The following is a 23,081-nucleotide window of genomic DNA, read 5'->3' on the forward strand; positions in this document are numbered from 1 at the left end:
TCTGCAGTTTTCTAGAATATTGTCCTGATTTGCTGCAGAAATTCCTCCAGAAATTAAAAGATTGTCTAAAATTGAAACGCTAAGTTGTGTTGCTCGGAATCCTCGCTTGAACATAGATTTAATTTTGGAATTTCTCTCGGTGATTCTCCTTCTTGACCGGTTTCTGTCCCCTCAGTGCCGCTGCCGGCTGTGCTGAACATGAACGTTTATGATGAGACCTCCAGCACCATGAGGGTGAGCTGGGAGGCAGCGGCTGGAGCTACGGGATACCTGCTGCTGTACAGATCCATCAACGCCTCTGAGCCCCAGCTGGAGCAGGAGGTAAGTTCCAGCTGAACCTGCACATGGACTGAAGCTTCAGATTCTGCAGTCTAAGATCCGGACATTATGAGTTAGCGCTGAATGTAAGTGAATCCTTACTGATGAGCATTAATGACGCATTTAGTCACTGAGTTCTAACTTCCCAAACTGCCTACAGCTTTGTGTCCGCAGTGTAATGCTCACATGCGGTTAGATTGAATCTGGGAATTCAATGTCAGCCAGAACTCATGAAACCCTACCAAGGTTTTCGTTTTCTTGGTCTAGACATCATACCTTTGACACCTTTAAGAGCTGCTAGAGACAATGAATCACAAGATGTGGTGCTTTTTCACACTTTGGTGTGGAGGGAGAACAACATTATCTTTAAAGAACATTCACACCAGATTTATACAAATGAAGCAAAGCGCCTGGTTCAGACACCAACATTTATTGCACCCAAATCTAGAGGGTGGTTGGGCCTGGTTCTGACCCATGAGTCTCAGAACCCCAACTGTTCACAGACAGCCTGATCTTCTTTCATGAGGTCCTGTTCAACCAGTCAGAGGACAATATGTCACGTTAGACAGCCAATCATAAATAGATTCTAATGTTATTTTTAAACCACAGAGTAATTGTGTCCATGAGCTGTCTCTAGAGAACATACATCATCAGCTGTCCACTGGTATGTACATACATTTGATGTACGTACCAGTGGACAGGCTTAAGTACGACTGTCAGTCCCTGGCATTAAAATGCATGCAGTCATGCAGATTACAATGTAACACAGAGCAACACCATCTCAGCAGCAACATGTTTCTGTAAAATTAGTAAAACATAAACACCGTCCATGAAGCCGGTCTCAACAACAGTGGATCTGACCTCTGAGACCTTTGTCTCTAACTACGCCTAATCCAAACCCTATTTACCCTGTCTTTTATAGCGCCTCCTGCAGGTGTCCTGCAAGTGTTGTGTAGTTTTTTTGTGTGAACAATGCATCGGGTTTTGCTTGGAATAATTTTCATTACTTCTGTCTTAACAATTATTTTCTGAGGCAGGTTCTAAGTTAATTTCTTCTTATACTTCTCTTGCCTATGGTGCACCACAAGGTTCTGTTTTGGAGTCCTTATTGTTTCTCTTACAGACTACCAGTCAAAAGTTTTAGAACCCCTTTCTCATTTAATGGTTTTCTTTATGTTTATGGCTATTTCCCATTTACACAGATTCTCACTTAAGGCATTAAAACTGTGAATGAACATGTATGCAATTATGTAGCAAACACAAAGTTCCTACACAGTCTGGAAAAGCCTGGAATTTAAGTATTTTCCAGGTCTGGATAGTGATGGAAAAAGAAAACAGGGTATGGAAAAATATTTGTATTTCTAGGCTTTATTCCAAATCCCAATCTAAAAGCCTATGGGGAATTTCAGTTTTCCAAGGAAAAGATCTGAAAATGATTCAAACCACCACGGATTCATCCTGAAGCTCTTTAAAAGAGAGATTTTGAATTGATTGAAGGGATAAAACAGAAGAGCCTTCGCATTCCCATATGAGATCAAGCTTCTGAGCTTCTCTAGCTGAGATCTTCAGGGTGTCCTGCAGAGCCACATCACGTCTAAAACAAGGTTGCTTCATCAGAACGGAGCCCCTGAGCTTCGCTCCGAGTCACAGAGATGAGGTGATCGTGTCCCTGTGACACGACCAGCTGCACTGAGTTACTGTGATGCTGACAGAGGATCCAAACACTCACACTCCGACCCACCCACAGCTCCCTGGATCACATCTGGAGCTGTACGTCCAGCGGCGCACTTCTTTAAAAAGGCCGGCCTCTGTGAGTCTGGTTACTGCTTCCAGATGGAGATGTGATGAACGCTCAGCAGAGGAGAAAGTTCAGCTGCAGCCCGAAAAAAAAGCCAGAATGTTTTTAAAAAAAGTATAAACGGGAGGGACGAGCTCATGGCCTGAAGTCACCAGGATGAAGAAAGAAGATGGATGGAGCAGAACACTTCTGTGAGCTTACATTGTAAACATGATTGGATCTTCCTGTTTCTCTGTGAAAACAGGAATTATTCTCCATGAAATATATAACGGATGGATTTCGCAGGGTTCCTCTGCTAAGTCGTTCCAGAATCTTCTCAGTTTTTCTTTAATGAGCTCAAATGTTTTCAGATTGATTGTAGATGGAGATGTTGCTTCAGGCTTGTTAGATGTTTTTCCAGATGTTTCTACAGTAAACCGAAGTTCAGTATTAAACATTTAGAAGTTTCAAAAGTAATAAATCAATTTCTCTCAATGGGATTTATGACTGTGGAGTTTCTGTGCCGTAGTCCCAAAATTGGCATGACACAGGATTCATGGGGGGGTTCACCTTCTATTCTCCAGAGAGGAAACACCTTTACCCCAGTCCTCTGTAGTCCAATCCAGGTTCTTCCTGCATTATTCCTGTCTGTTTTCTGGGAGAAAGGTAGCTTCTTTGCTGCCACTCTTGTCCAAAAGTCACCACGTTACCGAAAAAACACTCAACAGCTGGCTGCCATTTTTGAGCAAGCTCTGCACTGGCGGCAACCCAATACTGTTGTCTCTCCTTGAGACAACGGTATCTCCAATAAGTACTGGTGCCCCCCAGGGGTGTGTTCTATCTCCACTCCTCTTCTCTCTGTACACAAATGACTGCACCTCATCGGACTCGTCCATGAAACTCCTGAAGTTTGCAGACGACACCACTGTCATTGGACTGATCCAGGACGGTGATGAGTCTGCATACAGACAGCAGGTGGATCAGCTGGTCCACTGGTGCGGTCAGAACTACCTTGAACTGAACCCACTCAAGACTGTGGAAATGGTGGTGGACTTTTGGAGAACACCACCCCCATACACCCCCCTCACCATCCTCAACAACACTGTATCGGCTGTGGACCACTTCAGGTTCTTAGGAACCACCACCTGAGGACCTGAGATGGTCTTCACACATAGATACTGTTTGGAAGAAGGTCCAGCAGAGACTGTACTTCCTGAGGCAACTCAAGAAGTTCAACCTTCCACAGGAGCTGCTGGTCATCTTCTACACTGCCATCATTCAGTCTGTCCTGTCTTCATCCATCTCAGTGTGGTTTGGATCATCCACAAACCAGGACAGGTCCAGACTAACGAATAATCAGGACTGACCTTCCCTCCATCCAGGACTTATACAGGTCAAGGGTCAAGAAAAGAGCTGCTCAAATCTCTGCAGACCCCACACACCCTGCACATAAACTGTTTAGAGTTTTACCTTCAGGTGGCGCTACAGAGCACTGTTCACTAAAACCAGCCGCCATAGAGACAGTTTCTTCCTCCAGGCTGTTTCTCTGATGAACATTTAATAGAGTACAAAACAACAGCATACAGATGTTGCAAATGTACCTTTTTATTATATATGTGAATATTGTAAATATGTATATTCTGTAATACAAAAACAGAACAAAAGAGCAAAGTATACCGGAGTCAAATTCCTTGTTTGTATGTACGAACTTGGCAATAAAGCTGATTCTGATTCTGATCCTTGAGCCGTCTCTCCTTGAGCGTCTTGATGATCCTGTGGAGTGTTGATGGTTGCACGTTGACTAAAGTGTCCACCACCTCCCTCTGTTGGCTGCTCTGTGCTCATTAACACTTTTGTCTGAGCTCACCAGAAGGTCACTGAAATGCTGCTGGCTGCAACACAGGTGGTTTCAGGCTTTTGTCTTTTTAATTAGTATTCATTTCCCCATAGCTATCGTCATAGTAACCCAGACTCATTGCAGATTGCCACCGGAACAACTGAAACAGTGAAGTTAAAGGAATACAGGATTTCTGACCAAATGTTTAGTCATGACCGCTCCAAAGTCAAGGAGGTTCCTGGTCAGTTGGATTTGCACTGTTATTAAAACTTAGAGACTGAATGAATGAAAACAGGAAGAGTTGGACCTAAAACTGTGTCCTGCTCAGTCCTGGGAGGTTCTGCAGTCATGATGATCTGCAGAATTATCAATTGCATCTGTGTTGACTTCAGAGCATGGAACAGATCTTTGTGTTTTCTCTCTGCAGGTCCGTGTTGCAGGGGGCGTGACGAACACCCAGCTGGTGGAGCTCATACCCAACACAGAGTACTCCATCACACTCTTAGCTCTGCATGGAGAATCAACCAGCAACGCCCTGGAGGGCCGAGGAGTCACCTGTACGTAATCTGGTTTTTCTATCTCTGATATCATGTGGTCATTTACAACAGGTCCAATTTCCTGACCAAATCCTTCCAGCTTCATGATCCTGGTCTCTGTTGGTTGTTGACAAACTCTAGATTTTATGTCCTGAAAGAGCTGACCTCACGGTAAACTGCAGCTGTCAACGTAAACCTATGAGTCTCTCCCTCCAGGAGCACCACAGACTTATCCGTCCAGGATGTTCTTCAGGCTGAGGAACCAGAGTTGGCCCTTTAACCTTTGTTGAACTTTATGAACCTTCCTGCTGGACTTATTCTCTCAGCAGAACAACAGTTTGTTCTGGAGCTGATTTGTTTTATAAGTGTTAATGGTTGATGTTAGGTATTAATTAGTCAACTCAGAGGCAAGAACGATACAGAGTCAGATTTACGTGCAGCAAGGGTAGCTCTGCAGTACAGACTACAAAGTATTAGCACCCCTGTCTCTTTATTTATACATGCTGGTTCACACACAGTTCAACAAACATTCAGGGTGTGTGTGTGTGTGTGTGTGGTCAGAAAGGTTAGGGTTCATGTGTCTTGATTTTAAACACAGAGGGAGTGATGACTTGGTAATCATAACTCACTCGTCTTCCCCATCTCCCTTTTCTGTGGCATGTAGGAGGGAAAAGCACTTAGAGCAGACATGAGTGATGAACAATACAAAAGTTTTCAAACCCTAACAGTTGAAAAATGATCTGCTTCGCTGTCTGACTGCATCCAATAAGGAGTAAATCTCCACCTTACTTTCTCCGATGGTGGTGGACAAAGCTGCTCCAAGACCTGCTTCCATTCACCTTTAACCTTTCAGACTTGAAACAGTTAGAAATGGTCCCAGTTAAATATTTTCCAGGATGAATAGATTCAGGCTTGAAAGGAACTCTGATACATACATCTTTAGATCTTATTAGATGTTTCCTTTAGCTTCAGATTTCAAAGAGAAGAAATGACATCACTCAAATTTCACCAACAGCTGGCAGTTGTTCTTCATGTAGCTAATCTCCTGCAGGACCAATTCAGGGATCAGCAGCGTCTCCCTGGTTCTGATGCTTGGATCGGGAATGTTCTAACAGAAATGTGTCCCACTGTCTTCCCTCAGTACCCCTGGCCCCTGCTGGAGAGCTGAGAATTACCGATGTTACCCACAGCACCATGAGGGTCAACTGGGACGCTGCTCCTGGAGCCGTCCGCAAATATATGATCACCTACAAACCAGAGGAAGGAGAGCTGAAGGAGGTAAACATGGATCTGTATGGAAACCATTTGATGGTGTTAAGAAAGCTTGGGCTGGAATCAGGGACAGGATTTAAAGATTCGAGTTTGAGGCTTTTTTCAAAAAGACAAAATAAATAAATGAAGAGATAGAAAATGACAACGTCCTCCAGCCCCTTCTAACAGAACCTAAACTGGCCTTCAACGATCAGTGCAGAACCAGATTCCATGGCATCTTATGACAACACAAGATGTATTCTGTGGCTCTTGCCCCTGGCTGGGCGCAGGGCTACGGTTGGTGGTCGGGTGGGTGGGGCGTGTCTTGTGCCTGCATTTGGGCACAAGAAAGTACTGGCTGCAGTATGTAAAGCAGCCAGTGATGTAAAGTCAGTGAAAACCTGCTGAGACTCGGGGAGGAGAGGATCTGCAGGACTTGTCTCAAAGCGTTCCTTGTTATCCGAGTTGGTTTAGATCGTATAAAATAAGCTGAGAGAAAGCTTCACCAGGTCAAAGGTCCAGGCTGCACTCAGGAGCTTCTCTCCTTGTTTTCTGGCTCTTAAGAGAGAAGCAGTCTGCTGGACCAGGAGGTCTGGTTCAGGCTGATAGCCCGTCCTGACTGGATCTTTACAGATCCTCGCCGTCCTCGTCAATTTTCCTCTTGGACGTCAGCAGGGGACAAACATTCTGCGATGTCTCTGCAGCTGACGGCTCGGTGTGAAAGGAAGAAGGTGAGACGCTTCCAGAAAGGTCTGATAGATGACACGGATCAGCTCGGCATGTTTTCAGGATTACTGGAAGTGGGATTGGTATCAGCCTACTGCTGCTTATGAAATAAAACACTTTTCTACAGATTCATTATTTATCCGATTAGATGTTCTCTCAACCTATAGCTCACACTTGCTTCCTGCTTTTAAATCAGTTGGGTAATATTTCCCTCTGGATAAAGACTTCATAACTAATGTACAAACTAACTTTTAAGTGGTTTTCCATTAGTTGTTCTGGTCGAGAACCCTGAACCCAAATCTAGAACATACCAGCACTAATACAAGACTAAAGCCTTAGAAATGTGGTCCAACACTGATCTGGAGAACTTCAACAGTATTTTTCATTCCTCATCTCCTTTTATTTTCCATTCTGGACTCCAGATGTTCCTGAAATCTTTTCAAGCGGTTCGTTTCTGCAGTTGTCTGGGCTTTCTGGAGGATCTTCAGAGGGTTTCTTTGGACCTTGGCAGCTTTTTCTCTCAGTTAAACTAGATCTTTATTTGTTAGAGTTTCTTCTGCTCTGTGCTGCTTCTGCTGATGTTCTGAACCTGAATGACCACCACTTCCTGCTGTGTTCTGCAGAACAGTTATCATCATGGTTCTGAGATAGTTTTACTTCCTACAGGTCTCAGTTTGGAGCTTGGTTCTGTTAGTGTTCCCTGTCAGGATTTAAGGCTCTTTTGGATCATTCTGTGTCAGGAGAACACATCCGGCCTCATTTGGATTTTTGTTCTTCAGGTTCTCTTCTCTGACCCACTTTGTTCTTATTAAAGCTCTTTGGGTTTTCTTTGGGTTCTGCTTCAGTTTCTGGTGGTATTGAAGCCAGGTAACTTCATGCAGTCAGAACTTAAACATGAAAAGTCATGCAGTAGTGAACCTGATAACTAGTTATGTGAATGAGGACAGCTTCACACAGAAAGCTGCAGGTTTTGTTGAGAATTAAAATCATTTAGTTTCATACTATGTGTTCAGTTTGCATGTGTATGCATAAAACTGAAATATATCATATATTGTGGAGCGCAGGGAGAGAGAGGTCGCAGAAAGCTTCAGGCTGGAGGAAGGGTCAACCTCAGGTCAGGATGTTTGCCAGCAGCTGTAAGCAGTAAATGGGGGCTGTTCAGCATGATATGGGCAATAAAGTCCTTCCATAGGGGTTAACTAATTTACCGCGGCCACACAGGAATGTAGAAAACTCCATTAGGGACCTGTGACTTTGTAAATAATTATTTCAAAGGAAGTTTCAGCAGGCAGCTTTGAAGTTCGTTGAGGGTATAAAAACCTTTAATACTTATGGTGAGACAGACCACCCAACAAATACAGCCTAGCTTTGCTGACCCGGTTCTCTCCCTGAGGCCTTAGGTAATCTTTCTTCTTTTGTATTATTCTTTTGTATTCAAGTATGCATTGGAAATCATTGGACTTATATAGCAAATTAAACTTGTGTTAATCTTAATTTCCTGCTCTTCATCTGTTCTTTCTCATGACATCCGGACTGGGTGAGGTTGAGGTTGTTTGTTATTAGTGGTGAAATTATTTTACCTCAACAGTTTCCACTCAGAACCACTCTGTAGAGATGAATGGACCAGACGGTCCTTCTTCCTGTGTGTTTCTCCCATATAAAGACGGTGGAGATGCAGCTCATAGTTCGGAGAAACTGATCAATAACCGTGTCGCCTGCAGGTTGAAGTTAATGGAGACGTCACAACCCTGCAGCTGACCAGTCTCCTCTCCCAGACCGAGTACGATGTGGCCGTCACTCCGATGTATGACGAAGGACCTGCAGCCCCGATGCTCGGAACCGCCATCACAGGTCCGAATCTGATTTTCTTCACATCGCTGAGATATTCTGCAGTAAACAAAGTTTAGATGATTTCTAACTGTAGTCAACTTTCTAGGCTTCTGTCTGCAGCTTCCTTTAGGAAAATGTGTTCTCAATAATTCAGAGGAAAACATCCAGACAGTCTTCAGATCAACAAATATCTACTTGTCAGGACAACCTGGACCTGCTACTGGGCCAATTAAACATGTGTATCATGATTAAAGATGTGAACAAACAGACTGTTTGGTGTAAGTCAGAGCGTTGTTGGACCTTTCGTTGTCCAATGAGCTAACCCCTCCCTCCTACTTCCCCATGTCTAAAGGTTTGCTCAATCCAGCTCTCCATCTAACGGGTCCGGACTTCCCTAAACCTGAAAGGTCTTACTGAGCAGGTTTACTGAAAGTTCTGTTTAAGCTGGTATCGGGAAATGACTCGCCTAGCCTCTGACAGCCTTCATCCAAAAGTCTCGCCCTTCTTCAACTGGAGGTCTGGGCGACTGAGTAGCCTCTCACAGTCATCCACACCTTCGACAGTCACTTTTGTTCACGGCTGCTCGTTCCCTAATGTACAACTGGCTCTTGGTATATGGGCTAGGTTAATTTTAGTAGCTTGGCACGAGCCCCAAGGCGCTGTTTTAACAAACTTGACTAAGGCAACTTATAAAAACCTCCTAAAATATCTTAGAACCAGGCAACAAGACTTTTTACCACCAATAAAAAACCAACAATACGGTGACTCAAATAATTGAATGTCCACGATTTAACTAGAATTTTAGATTTCTTTAATTAGTAATGCTTATGCAGGGGTCAGTAACAGCTTCAATTCGGCAACACAAAATAATTTCAATAATAGAAACGAATCAATCAACTCAACCTGTCTTTCCCTGATGCTGAAACTAGTGGGTTTGGAGAAGCTTTGAAGATGGAGGCTCATCCATCCACCTGATGGAGAAGTTTCTTCTGGTAACAACGAGTGGTTTCTTGAAGGGAATACGACTTAATCTTCAGTTTTCTTCCTTTAAGTGGCAGGAACTGATGCTCCAGACTTTGATGGTTAAACAGGATCTTTGTTGTTATTTGTCTCTGAAGACAGTAGTTTCTAGAGGCTGAAGAGTTGAAGGAAACACAGAGACATAAATGAGGTTGATTCAGGACTTCCAGAAGCCTGAAACTTAGAGCAATCAGCTGTTCACCGATCAAGTTCACTTCTGTTGTCTGGATAAAAAGGCTTTAGATGAAATCAGATTCTTAATTTTGAGGTACAGTCCTTTCTGGGCTCACGGGTTGATCCTCTTTTTTAATGCAGTTGATCAGTGGGGCTGTGTCTCTGTTCCTTTCCCATCTAAGCTTATTTTCTCCATCAAAACTTGTTCGCTGGTCTTCTGCGAGGAAACAACCCCGTTTCTGCTCTCATTATTGTTTTTATAGCGCTTGATGCTTTCACCGGTCAACCCCTTATTAGGCTTCTTAGTTATTGCGCAACCTATTCAGCTCAGCTTCTTGATTATTGCTCAATACTTTAGTCATGGTCACTGTGACCTACTGATTCTGCTTCTCAGCCTTGGAGATGCCAATAATAGTCACGCTGGTCTGTAGTCACATCCTCCCGTCGCTGTCAGCATGCAGCTGGCTCTCGTCACTCCTAGTCATCCTCCAGTTCTCTCCCTAATCTGCTCAGTTTAAACTTTACACAGTATTACACATTTCATTCTTCAGCTTTCAGCATTCACTTTAAAACACAGTTACAAAACCATCACTTCATTCTTTTTATTCATGCTTTACAAATGATTAATGTTATATTTCTTTCATATATAGCTGATTGAGAATGTCAAACCTTAATGTTTTTCCTCTAATTCTCAGTTCTTAACCACATTTCAATCATACATCTTTTCACTTGTTAATCAAAGACTACTAATTTTATTTAATACATGTGAAAGAATATAAAAATCATCATACATCATTTCTTTGGATATACTTGTTTATATTTTTGCAACAGATAAGACAGATAACATGTGGCTCCACACAGGCCTCTCCAGTCTCTCAGCTCCAGAATATGAGAACATGTTTGTTTCACTCCTCACTGCTTCAACTGTGTGTTTTAATAATTATTGCATGGATTACACATAAGGATATAAGGATATTTATTGTAGCTTTTATGAAGTTAACTGTGAGCAGTTACTAAATGTTGCATGGATTACATGGAAAGATCTCACCTTATTTTGACAGACTGAAGGTTGATAGTCCCTGCATGGTTACATTCTGTGAGTCACAAGCGGCACCCTGATCACCTCCACAGAGACTGGAGCACAAACAGCAGCCTCAGACTCCCTGATGGGCTCAGGTTTAACCGGTCCCATCAGAACTGTGAATTGGCGCTATATAAATAAAACTGAATTGAATTGAATAGAACAACGCTGGGCTGTACTCCACCCACTGTTTAAGGAAGGTTTCCTTCAGCCAGTTGCTGTGTGACAGTTTTAAAACCTCTCTTGATGCTGGTTCTTTACCAGCTTGAACTAACACACCCACCTGTTCATCACCACCTAGAACCTATGCTATTTGGAACCTTTATGTTTTGCTAACTGTGGTTCTGAGGTTCTGCAGAAAGGAACCTCTACAAAGATGCTGTCATTTATTGATGCTCACTAGGTTTTTAAGCTATTTTTACAAAAGAAACTTTAATGTGACCAATGAGCTGCTGCTGAACGCCAAGAACCACCATAATTCCCAATCCCAGCGTCCTCCTGCAGGTCCAGTTAGGTAGGTTCTATTCGAGTTCTATTGAGGTGTTCCTCAGGGATCCATCTCCAGCCTCCTTCTCTGCCATCTATGGCATGATCATTCAACTAATCCAAAAGCATGGAGGACGGTTGATGAAGCCATAGATCCTAATAGCCTCCCCCCTCCTTCTGACATTAAATCCTGGACAGGCCAGAAGGTTTAAAATTCATTCTGGTTTTTCCTTCAGGTCTGTTGGTCTCAGCAGCTGCATTCACAGAATGCAGGAATGTTGGAGTAAATTCTGAATAGAATCCAGTTTTAAATGTCTTTAGTCCTTATGTGGTTTCTTCAGCCTTTCTGCCAACCTACAACAACCTCTGAACCCTACTGTCTGCTCTCTCTCTCCATCTCTCTCCATCTGCTGCCAGCAGTGTTGCAGATAGCATTATTATGAGGATTATGGTTTCTCTGCCTGATTCCAAACTGGAGAACTGTTTCAACAGATATATGACAACCTATCTGGTTACTGATCTCCTCCTGTCTGCATGAACAGATGTTGTTCCTGCTCCAAAGAACCTGCAGTTCTCTGAGGTGACCCAGACCTCGTTCAGAGCCACATGGGAACACGGAGCTCCAGATGTGGCCCTCTACCGGATCTCATGGACCAAGAAGGGGGAGAACAACTTTAAGAACGTAAGTTGAGAAGATGATGACGAGCTCCTGCAGGAGAAGCTTGACTGTTAAAGTTTTTATCCAAAGTGCTGAAATATATTATTTTGACCCCCCTCAGCAACAAGCAGCCCATGGTCGACGTGTTAATTGCTAACAGGACATTTCACCAGATGTTAGTGGGGTGTATGTATATATTTGAGCCTAACGAAATCAGACTTGTGACCAGCCGAGAGACATAGTCCCTCCAGCGTGTCCTGGGCCGTCCCCTGGGCCTCCTCCTTGTGGGACGTGCCTGGAACACCTCCCGAGGAAGGCGTCCAGGAGGCCTCCGGTATAGATGCCCGAGCCACCTCAACTGGCTCCTCTCGATGTGGAGGAGCAGCGGCTCTATTCCAAGCTCCTCCCGGATGGCCGAGCTCCTCACCCTATCTCTAAGGGAGTGCCCGGCCACCCTACGGAGGAAGCTCATTTTAGCCGCTTGTATCCGGGATCTCGTTCTTTCGGTCATGACCCAAAGTTCATGGCCATAGGTGAGGGTAGGAACGTAGACCGACCGGTAAATTGAGAGATTTGCTTTTCAGCTCAGCTCTCTCTTCACCACAACGGACCGGCACAGCGCCCCCACCGATCCGTTTGTCGATCTCCCTTTCCATTCTCCCCTCACTCGTGAACAAGACCCCGAGATACTTGAACCCCTCCAACCTGAGGAGGACAAGCCACCCTTTTCCGGTCGAGAACCATGGCCTCGGACTTGGAGGAGCTGATCTCCATCCCAGCCGCTTCACACTCGGCTGAGAACCGCCACAGCGCCTGCTGTAGGTCTTGGCTAGAGGGGGCCAGCAGGACCACGTCATTTGCAAAAAGAAGAGACAAAATCCACTGGTCCCCAAACCAGACCCCCTCCGGCCCTTGGCTGCGTCTAGAAATCCTGTCCATAAAAGTTATGAACAGGGCCGGTGTCAAAGGGCAGCCCTGCCGGAGTCCAACATGCACCAGGAACAGGTCCGACTTAGTGCCGGCAATGCGAACCAAACTCCTGCTCCGCTTGTACAGAGACCGGACGGCCCCAAATAAAAGGCCCCCGATTCCATACTCTTGGAGCACCCCCCACAGGGCATCACGAGGGACACAGTCGAATGCTTTCTCCAGGTCCACAAAACACATGTGGACCGGTTGGGCAAACTCCCATGAACCCTCAAGTACCCTGTAGAGGGTATAGAGCTGGTCCAGTGTTCCATGGCCGGGACGAAAACCACACTGCTCCTCCTGAAGCCTAGGTTCCACTATCGGCCGGACTCTCCTCTCCAATACCCTGGCGTAGGCCTTACCAGGGAGGCTGAGGAGTGTGATCCCCCTGTAGTTGGAACACACCCTCCAGTCACCCTTCTTATGAAGGGGGACCACCACCCCAGTCTGCCAATCCAGAGGCACTGTCCCCGACCGTCACACAATGATCAAGAGGTGTGTCAACCATGACAGCCCTACAACATCCAGAGACTTGTGGTACTCAGGGCGGATCTCATCCAACCCCGAAGCCTTGCCACCGCAGAGCTTTTTTAACCACCTCGGTGACTTCAGCCTGGGTGATGAAAGAGTCCAACCCCGAGTCCCCAGCCTCTGTTTCCACCACGGAATGCGTGATGTCAGTATTGAGGAGATCCTCAAAGTAGTCCTTCCACTGCCCGATAATGTCCTCAGTCGAGGTCAGCTTACTCCCACCCCCACTGTGAACAATGTTGGCGAAGCACTGCTTCCCCCTCCTGAGGCGCCAGACGGTTTGCCAGAATCATTTCGAGGCCAACCGGTAGTCCTTCTCCATGACCTCACCGAACTCCTCCCAGGCCCGAGTTTTTGCCTCTGCCACCTCCTGGGCCGTGGCACGCTTGGCCTCATGGTAACCGTCAGCTGCCTCAGGAGTCCCACAAGCCAACCACAGCCGATAGGACTCCTTCTTCAGCTTGACAGCGTGCCTTACTCCCGGTGTCCACCACCGGGTTCGGGGATTGCTGCCAAGACAGGCACCGCAGACCTCACGGCCGCAGCTACGGGCACCAGCATCGACAACAGATGCGGAGAACATGGTCCACTCGGACTCTATGTCTCCAACATCCCCCAGAATCTGGTCAAAGCTCTCCCGGAGGTGGGAGTTGAATACATCCCTGGCCGAGGGCTCTGCCAGACGTTCCCAGAAGCCTGGGCGCAGAGGTTTAAATGAGTTGTTTTCTCAACCAGATCAAGGAGGATTCATAGCTGCTAATTCAATTGATGTTCTTGTTAGAGGAGATCATTTCCACACTGATTCTCCTGGGTACTGTTCTGTTCTCAACAGGAAATCCTGAGCAGCGATGAGAACTCCTACGTTCTGGAGAACCTGGACCCGGACACAGACTATTTCGTGACTGTCACAGCCATTTATCCTGACGAGTCAGAAAGCGAGGACTTGATGGGAACCCAGCGGACCTGTAAGTGATTCTCTCGCCTCAAACCAGCAGGACTTTTCTTAATCTCCAACTCTCCATGACGTTGGAATAACTCTCTTCTTCTCAACGTCCCTTTCTAGTGCTGAAGGCTCCAGATGGTAGGTCACATGAGAAGGTCTGCTTCCTTTTCAGTTTTTATGTTCATGCTTTGTGCCAGATGGTCACATGGAACAACCAGACGTTATGTCTCAGCATGCTTGTGTGTTTCAGAGCTTCACTGTGCGTTCACATCACCTGCTGTCTTCCCACAGCTGCATGTTTACTTCAGACTGCAGCTCAGTGAGGAGCTCAGGAGCTCACTTAGCTGTCATTTGGACTTTGGGCTCCATTAGACCAGTATCAGACCAGTATCATGTCCAGGTTGCACCATAAAACCCAGTGATATCCTGATGGCAGACTGTGGTGTGAATGCAGACTGAGGAGCATCTTCTTCCATCATTGTTAATATTTACTCCCATCCATCAACTTTTATTGTGTGTCTTCACATCACTCCATCGTCACGTGGGTTCAGGCATCATGTTCATGTTGTCGCATGTTGTTCAGTCATCCCGCTGCAGCGATGGAGCTCAGTTTAACTGTGATTGCTTTTGCTTAAGGTCTGTCAGAGGTAAAAGGAAGTTTTGTTAGAGAGGTGGAGCTCAGATGGTTTGGTCGCGTGCACAGAAGTTATAGTGGACTAAACGTCTCCACAAGATTATCCTTGAGCTGTCCACTGTGTTCCTTGATCTTCATGATGCTGTTTATGAAGCCAAGTCAAATAATTAGTTCTGCACCAAACAGAACTGGCATGGGTTTAAAGGTATTGATTTAAAAGTCAGGTTTCTGTACTCCAGCTCTGCTCCAGCTTCACTCCTCATCTTCATTCTGCTGCTTCCATCCTAAATCTGATCCTTCCAGCTCCATGACACTCTGCAGAGGAACCACTGCCATCATCAGCACCATCATCCTCGTTGTCATCTTCACTCCCATCCCATTCCATCTTTCTGTTTCTTCTCATTGCATGCTTCTCTGTACTTCCAGTACGCCCTGAGCCGCCTCGGAACCTGAGGGTTTTCAACGCCACCGTCTCCACACTGACTGTGAAGTGGGATGCTGCTTCCGGTCCTGTAAAGAACTACAAAATCACGTACAAGCCTATCGCTGGAGGAGAGCCGCTGTCTGTAAGTGTCTCCTCAGTCCTGTTGGGGTTGGAGGGAAGTCTCTTGGTGGCAGAGGGACGGTACTAAAGATGCATCTCCAGTTCTGCTGCTTTAGACTGGAGCTTCTAGTGACAGCTGATGTTGTTGAGTCACTGCTTCAGTTTAAAGTATATTTTAGATCCGGATCTCTAATCGCTCTTCTTCACAAACATTCAGTCCCAGTACCTTGAGACCTGCCGAGATTAGATCTAGGAAACCAAACAGGCTTTGCGGAACATCATCTGTGGTGAAATGAGCCTTGACTGTGAAGCAGATCCGCCTGGTTTCAATGGTGACCCTAATGGTTCGTCCAGGGATCAGTACTGGGAATAACTTGAAGAAGGCTGGGATTGGAATGTAGGGAATATGAGTATCTCTGAGGTGTTTAGACAACATTCCTCCAAACAGCACGTCAGGATAAGATTGTGATGTTGGCATACTGATGGACCTCAGAACGCTGCATCAGAACTGAGACCCATTAGGATCATTTCCCTGTTGATGTCAGACAAGATGTTAGTTCTGTGCAAGATCTCCAGGCCCTGTGAAGCTGCTGTCTTCTCTAATTCTGGTCCCATACACTTCCTTCAGCAGCCTGTAGAACATCCTTCAGCAGTCTGTAGAACCTCATGCAGCAGCCTGTAGAACATCCTTTAGCAGCCTGTATTACCTTCTTCAGAAGCCTGTAGAACCTCATTCAGCAGCCTGTAGAACATCCTTTAGCAGCCTGTAGAACCTCCTTCAGCAGCCTGTAGAACCTCATTTAGCAGCCTGTATAACCTTCTTCAGAAGCCTGTAGAACCTCATGCAGCAGCCTGTAGAACATCCTTTAGCAGCCTGTAGAACCTCCTTCAGCAGCCTGTAGAACCTCATTTAGCAGCCTGTATAACCTTCTTCAGAAGCCTGTTGAACCTCATGCAGCAGCCTGTAGAACCTTCTTTAGCAGCCTGTAGAACATCCTTTAGCAGCCCGTAGAACATCCTTCAGCACCCTGTAGAACCTCCTTTAGTAGCCTGTAGAGCATCCTGTAGCAGCTTATAGAACCTCCTTCAGCAGCCTGTAGAACCTTCTTTGGCAGCTTGTAGAACATCCTTTAGTAGCCTGTAGAACATCCTTTAACGGCCTGTAGACCCTCATGCAGCAGCCCGTAGAACCTTCTTTAGCAGCTTATAGAACCTCCTTCAGCAGCCTGTAGAACCTTCTTTAGCAGCCTGTAGAACCTCCTTCAGCAGCCTGTAGAACCTCATTTAGCAGCCTGTATAACCTTCTTCAGAAGCCTGTAGAACATTCTTTAGCAGCATGTAGAACCTCATGCAGCAGCCTGTAGAACATCCTTTAGCAGCCTGTAGAACCTCCTTTAGCAGCCCGTAGAACCTTCTTTAGCAGCCTGTAGAACATCCTTTAGTAGCCTGGAGAACATCCTTTAGCAGCCTGTAGAACCTCATACAGCAGCCTGTAGAACATCCTTTAGCAGCCTGTAGAACCTCCTTTAGCAGCCCGTAGAACCTTCTTTAGCAGCCTGTAGAACATCCTTCAGCACCCTGTAGAACCTCCTTTAGTAGCCGGTAGAGCATCCTGTAGCAGCTTATAGAACCTCCTTCAGCAGCCTGTAGAACCTTCTTTAGCAGCCTGTAGAACCTCATGTAGCAGCCTGTAGAACCTTCTTTAGCAGCCTGTAGAACATCCTTTAGCAGCCTGTAGAGCATCCTTTAGCAGCTTATAGAACCTCCTTCAGCAGCCTGTAGAACCTTCTTTAGCAGCCTGTAGAACCTCATTTAGCAGCCTGTATAACCTTCTTCAGAAGCCTGTAGAACATTCTTTAGCAGCTTGTATAACCTCCTTTAGCAGCCTGTAGAACATCCTTTAGCAGCCTGTAGAGCATCCTTTAGCAGCTTATAGAACCTCCTTCAGCAGCCTGTATAACCTTCTTCAGAAGCCTGTAGAACATTCTTTAGCAGCATGTAGAACCTCCTTCAGCAGCCTCTAGAACCTTCTTTAGCAGCCTGTAGAACATCCTTTAGTAGCCTGTAGAACCTCATTTAGCAGCCTGTATAACCTTCTTCAGAAGCCTGTAGAACATTCTTTAGCAGCATGTAGAACCTCATGCAGCAGCCCGTAGAACCTTCTTTAGCAGCTTATAGAACCTCCTTCAGCAGCCTGTAGAACCTTCTTTAGCAGCCTGTAGAACCTCCTTCAGCAGCCTGTAGAACCTCATTTAGCAGCCTGTATAACCTTCTTCAGAAGCCTGTAGAACATTCTTTAGCAGCATGTAGAACCTCATGCAGCAGCCTGTAGAACATCCTTTAGCAGCCTGTAGAACCTCCTTTAGCAGCCCGTAGAACCTTCTTTAGCAGCCTGTAGAACATCCTTTAGTAGCCTGGAGAACATCCTTTAGCAGCCTGTAGAACCTCATACAGCAGCCTGTAGAACATCCTTTAGCAGCCCGTAGAACCTTCTTTAGCAGCCTGTAGAACATCCTTTAGTAGCCTGGAGAACATCCTTTAGCAGCCTGTAGAACCTCATACAGCAGCCTGTAGAACATCCTTTAGCAGCCCGTAGAACCTCCTTCAGCAGCCTGTAGAACCTCATGCAGCAGCCTGTAGAACATCCTTTAGTAGCCTGTAGAGCATCCTGTAGCAGCTTATAGAACCTCCTTCAGCAGCCTGTAGAACCTTCTTTAACAGTTTATAGAACCTCCTTCAGCAGCCTCTAGAACCTTCTTTAGCAGCCTGTAGAACATCCTTTAGTAGCCTGTAGAACATCCTTTAACAGCCTGTAGAACCTCATGCAGCAGCCTGTAGAACCTTCTTTAGCAGCCTGTAGAACATCCTTTAGCAGCTTGTAGAACCTCCTTTAGCAGCCTGTAGAACATCCTTTAGCAGCTTGTAGAACCTCCTTTAGCAGCCTGTAGAACATCCTTTAGCAGCCTGTAGAGCATCCTTTAGCAGCTTATAGAACCTCCTTCAGCAGCCTGTATAACCTTCTTCAGAAGCCTGTAGAACATTCTTTAGCAGCATGTAGAACCTCCTTCAGCAGCCTGTAGAACCTCATACAGCAGCCTGTAGAACCTCCTTTAGCAGCCTGTAGAACATCCTTTAGCAGCCTGTAGAACCTCATACAGCAGCCTGTAGAACATCCTTTAGCAGCCTGTAGAACCTCCTTTAGCAGCCTGTAGAACCTCATACAGCAGCCTGTAGAACCTCCTTTAGCAGCCTGTAGAACATCCTTTAGCAGCCTGTAGAACCTCATACAGCAGCCTGTAGAACATCCTTTAGCAGCCTGTATTACCTTCTTCAGAAGCCTGTAGAACCTCGTGCAGCAGCCTGTAGAACCTCCTTTAGCAGCCCGTAGAACCTTCTTTAGCAGCCTGTAGAACATCCTGTAGCAGCTTATATAACCTCCTTCAGCAGCCTGTAGAACCAGCCTGTAGAACCTCATGCAGCAGCCTGTAGAACATCCTTTAGCAGCCTGTAGGACCTCCTTCAGCAACTTGTAGAACCTCCTTTAGAAGCCCGTAGAACCTTCTTTAGCAGCCTGTAGAGCATCCTGTAGCAGCTTATAGAACCTCCTTCAGCAGCCTGTAGAACCTTCTTTAGCAGCGTGTAGAACATCCTTCAGCAGCCTGTAGAACCTCCTTTAGTAGCCTGTAGAGCATCCTGTAGCAGCTTATAGAACCTCCTTCAGCAGCCTGTAGAACCTTCTTTAGCAGCCTGTAGAACATCCTTTAGTAGCCTGTAGAACATCCTTTAGCAGCCTGTAGAACCTCATACAGCAGCCCGTAGAACCTTCTTTAGCAGCCTGTAGAACCTCCTTCAGCACCCTGTAGAACCTCCTTTAGCAGCCTGTAGAACCTCCTTTAGCAGCCCGTAGAACCTCCTTCAGCAGCCTGTAGAACCTTCTTTAGCAGCCTGTAGAACCTCCTTCAGCAGCCTGTAGAACCTCATTTAGCAGCCTGTATAACCTTCTTCAGAAGCCTGTAGAACATTCTTTAGCAGCATGTAGAACCTCATGCAGCAGCCTGTAGAACATCCTTTAGCAGCCTGTAGAACCTCCTTTAGCAGCCCGTAGAACCTTCTTTAGCAGCCTGTAGAACATCCTTTAGTAGCCTGGAGAACATCCTTTAGCAGCCTGTAGAACCTCATACAGCGGCCTGTAGAACATCCTTTAGCAGCCTGTAGAACCTCCTTTAGCAGCCCGTAGAACCTTCTTTAGCAGCCTGTAGAACATCCTTCAGCACCCTGTAGAACCTCCTTTAGTAGCCGGTAGAGCATCCTGTAGCAGCTTATAGAACCTCCTTCAGCAGCCTGTAGAACCTTCTTTAGCAGCCTGTAGAACCTCATGCAGCAGCCTGTAGAACCTTCTTTAGCAGCCTGTAGAACATCCTTTAGCAGCCTGTAGAGCATCCTTTAGCAGCTTATAGAACCTCCTTCAGCAGCCTGTAGAACCTTCTTTAGCAGCCTGTAGAACCTCATTTAGCAGCCTGTATAACCTTCTTCAGAAGCCTGTAGAACATTCTTTAGCAGCTTGTATAACCTCCTTTAGCAGCCTGTAGAACATCCTTTAGCAGCCTGTAGAGCATCCTTTAGCAGCTTATAGAACCTCCTTCAGCAGCCTGTATAACCTTCTTCAGAAGCCTGTAGAACATTCTTTAGCAGCATGTAGAACCTCCTTCAGCAGCCTCTAGAACCTTCTTTAGCAGCCTGTAGAACATCCTTTAGTAGCCTGTAGAACCTCATTTAGCAGCCTGTATAACCTTCTTCAGAAGCCTGTAGAACATTCTTTAGCAGCATGTAGAACCTCATGCAGCAGCCCGTAGAACCTTCTTTAGCAGCTTATAGAACCTCCTTCAGCAGCCTGTAGAACCTTCTTTAGCAGCCTGTAGAACCTCCTTCAGCAGCCTGTAGAACCTCATTTAGCAGCCTGTATAACCTTCTTCAGAAGCCTGTAGAACATTCTTTAGCAGCATGTAGAACCTCATGCAGCAGCCTGTAGAACCTTCTTTAGCAGCCTGTAGAACCTCCTTTAGCAGCCCGTAGAACCTTCTTTAGCAGCCTGTAGAACATCCTTTAGTAGCCTGGAGAACATCCTTTAGCAGCCTGTAGAACCTCATACAGCAGCCTGTAGAACATCCTTTAGCAGCCCGTAGAACCTTCTTTAGCAGCCTGTAGAACATCCTTTAGTAGCCTGGAGAACATCCTTTAGCAGCCTGTAGAACCTCATACAGCAGCCTGTAGAACATCCTTTAGCAGCCTGTAGAACATCCTTTAGCAGCCTGTAGAACCTCATTAAGCAGCCTGTAGAACATCCTTTAGTAGCCTGTAGAGCATCCTGTAGCAGCTTATAGAACCTCCTTCAGCAGCCTGTAGAACCTTCTTTAACAGTTTATAGAACCTCCTTCAGCAGCCTCTAGAACCTTCTTTAGCAGCCTGTAGAACATCCTTTAGTAGCCTGTAGAACATCCTTTAACAGCCTGTAGAACCTCATGCAGCAGCCTGTAGAACCTTCTTTAGCAGCCTGTAGAACATCCTTTAGCAGCTTGTAGAACCTCCTTTAGCAGCCTGTAGAACATCCTTTAGCAGCTTGTAGAACCTCCTTTAGCAGCCTGTAGAACATCCTTTAGCAGCCTGTAGAGCATCCTTTAGCAGCTTATAGAACCTCCTTCAGCAGCCTGTATAACCTTCTTCAGAAGCCTGTAGAACATTCTTTAGCAGCATGTAGAACCTCCTTCAGCAGCCTGTAGAACCTCATACAGCAGCCTGTAGAACCTCCTTTAGCAGCCTGTAGAACATCCTTTAGCAGCCTGTAGAACCTCATACAGCAGCCTGTAGAACATCCTTTAGCAGCCTGTAGAACCTCCTTTAGCAGCCTGTAGAACCTCATACAGCAGCCTGTAGAACCTCCTTTAGCAGCCTGTAGAACATCCTTTAGCAGCCTGTAGAACCTCATACAGCAGCCTGTAGAACATCCTTTAGCAGCCTGTATTACCTTCTTCAGAAGCCTGTAGAACCTCGTGCAGCAGCCTGTAGAACCTCCTTTAGCAGCCCGTAGAACCTTCTTTAGCAGCCTGTAGAACATCCTGTAGCAGCTTATATAACCTCCTTCAGCAGCCTGTAGAACCAGCCTGTAGAACCTCATGCAGCAGCCTGTAGAACATCCTTTAGCAGCCTGTAGGACCTCCTTCAGCAACTTGTAGAACCTCCTTTAGAAGCCCGTAGAACCTTCTTTAGCAGCCTGTAGAGCATCCTGTAGCAGCTTATAGAACCTCCTTCAGCAGCCTGTAGAACCTTCTTTAGCAGCGTGTAGAACATCCTTCAGCAGCCTGTAGAACCTCCTTTAGTAGCCTGTAGAGCATCCTGTAGCAGGTTATAGAACCTCCTTCAGCAGCCTGTAGAACCTTCTTTAGCAGCCTGTAGAACATCCTTTAGTAGCCTGTAGAACATCCTTTAGCAGCCTGTAGAACCTCATACAGCAGCCCGTAGAACCTTCTTTAGCAGCCTGTAGAACCTCCTTCAGCACCCTGTAGAACCTCCTTTAGCAGCCTGTAGAACCTCCTTTAGCAGCCCGTAGAACCTTCTTTAGCAGCCTGTAGAACATCCTTTAGTAGCCTGGAGAACATCCTTTAGCAGCCTGTAGAACCTCATACAGCAGCCCGTAGAACCTTCTTTAGCAGCTTGTAGAACATCCTTCAGCACCCTGTAGAACCTCCTTTAGTAGCCGGTAGAGCATCCTGTAGCAGCTTATAGAACCTCCTTCAGCAGCCAGTAGAACCTTCTTTAGCAGCCTGTAGAACCTCATGCAGCAGCCTGTAGAACCTTCTTTAGCAGCCTGTAGAACATCCTTTAGCAGCCTGTAGAGCATCCTTTAGCAGCTTATAGAACCTCCTTCAGCAGCCTGTATAACCTTCTTCAGAAGCCTGTAGAACATTCTTTAGCAGCATGTAGAACCTCCTTCAGCAGCCTCTAGAACCTTCTTTAGCAGCCTGTAGAACATCCTTTAGTAGCCTGTAGAACCTCATTTAGCAGCCTGTATAACCTTCTTCAGAAGCCTGTAGAACATTCTTTAGCAGCATGTAGAACCTCATGCAGCAGCCCGTAGAACCTTCTTTAGCAGCTTATAGAACCTCCTTCAGCAGCCTGTAGAACCTTCTTTAGCAGCCTGTAGAACCTCCTTCAGCAGCCTGTAGAACCTCATTTAGCAGCCTGTATAACCTTCTTCAGAAGCCTGTAGAACATTCTTTAGCAGCCTGTAGAACCTTCTTTAGCAGCCTGTAGAACATCCTTTAGCAGCCTGTAGAACCTCCTTTAGCAGCCCGTAGAACCTTCTTTAGCAGCCTGTAGAACATCCTTTAGTAGCCTGGAGAACATCCTTTAGCAGCCTGTAGAACCTCATACAGCAGCCTGTAGAACATCCTTTAGCAGCCCGTAGAACCTTCTTTAGCAGCCTGTAGAACATCCTTTAGTAGCCTGGAGAACATCCTTTAGCAGCCTGTAGAACCTCATACAGCAGCCTGTAGAACATCCTTTAGCAGCCCGTAGAACCTCCTTCAGCAGCCTGTAGAACCTCATGCAGCAGCCTGTAGAACATCCTTTAGTAGCCTGTAGAGCATCCTGTAGCAGCTTATAGAACCTCCTTCAGCAGCCTGTAGAACCTTCTTTAACAGTTTATAGAACCTCCTTCAGCAGCCTCTAGAACCTTCTTTAGCAGCCTGTAGAACATCCTTTAGTAGCCT

The 23,081-nt window shown here is 46.0% G+C and overlaps 1 protein-coding gene across 6 annotated transcripts in view; it reads left to right on the forward strand.

Annotated features, from left to right (window-relative positions):
* Nucleotides 1-23,081, forward strand: part of col12a1b (collagen, type XII, alpha 1b) — a 194,940-nt gene that overhangs the window by 79,529 nt on the left and 92,330 nt on the right. For 5 of the 6 annotated variants that reach the window (XM_047387817.1, XM_047387814.1, XM_047387815.1 and 2 more), the window contains 8 exons: nt 176-321; nt 4,360-4,489; nt 5,610-5,746; nt 8,167-8,296; nt 11,579-11,718; nt 14,027-14,159; nt 14,258-14,275; nt 15,198-15,337. In XM_047387817.1, coding sequence (XP_047243773.1) covers nt 176-321; nt 4,360-4,489; nt 5,610-5,746; nt 8,167-8,296; nt 11,579-11,718; nt 14,027-14,159; nt 14,258-14,275; nt 15,198-15,337 — 974 coding nt within the window. The remainder of the gene's footprint in view (nt 1-175; nt 322-4,359; nt 4,490-5,609; nt 5,747-8,166; nt 8,297-11,578; nt 11,719-14,026; nt 14,160-14,257; nt 14,276-15,197; nt 15,338-23,081) is intronic. The other variant, XM_047387816.1, reaches the window with a different exon arrangement.

Source organism: Girardinichthys multiradiatus, chromosome 15 (assembly GCF_021462225.1).
Source record: "Girardinichthys multiradiatus isolate DD_20200921_A chromosome 15, DD_fGirMul_XY1, whole genome shotgun sequence".
NCBI classification, from domain to species: domain Eukaryota; kingdom Metazoa; phylum Chordata; class Actinopteri; order Cyprinodontiformes; family Goodeidae; genus Girardinichthys; species Girardinichthys multiradiatus.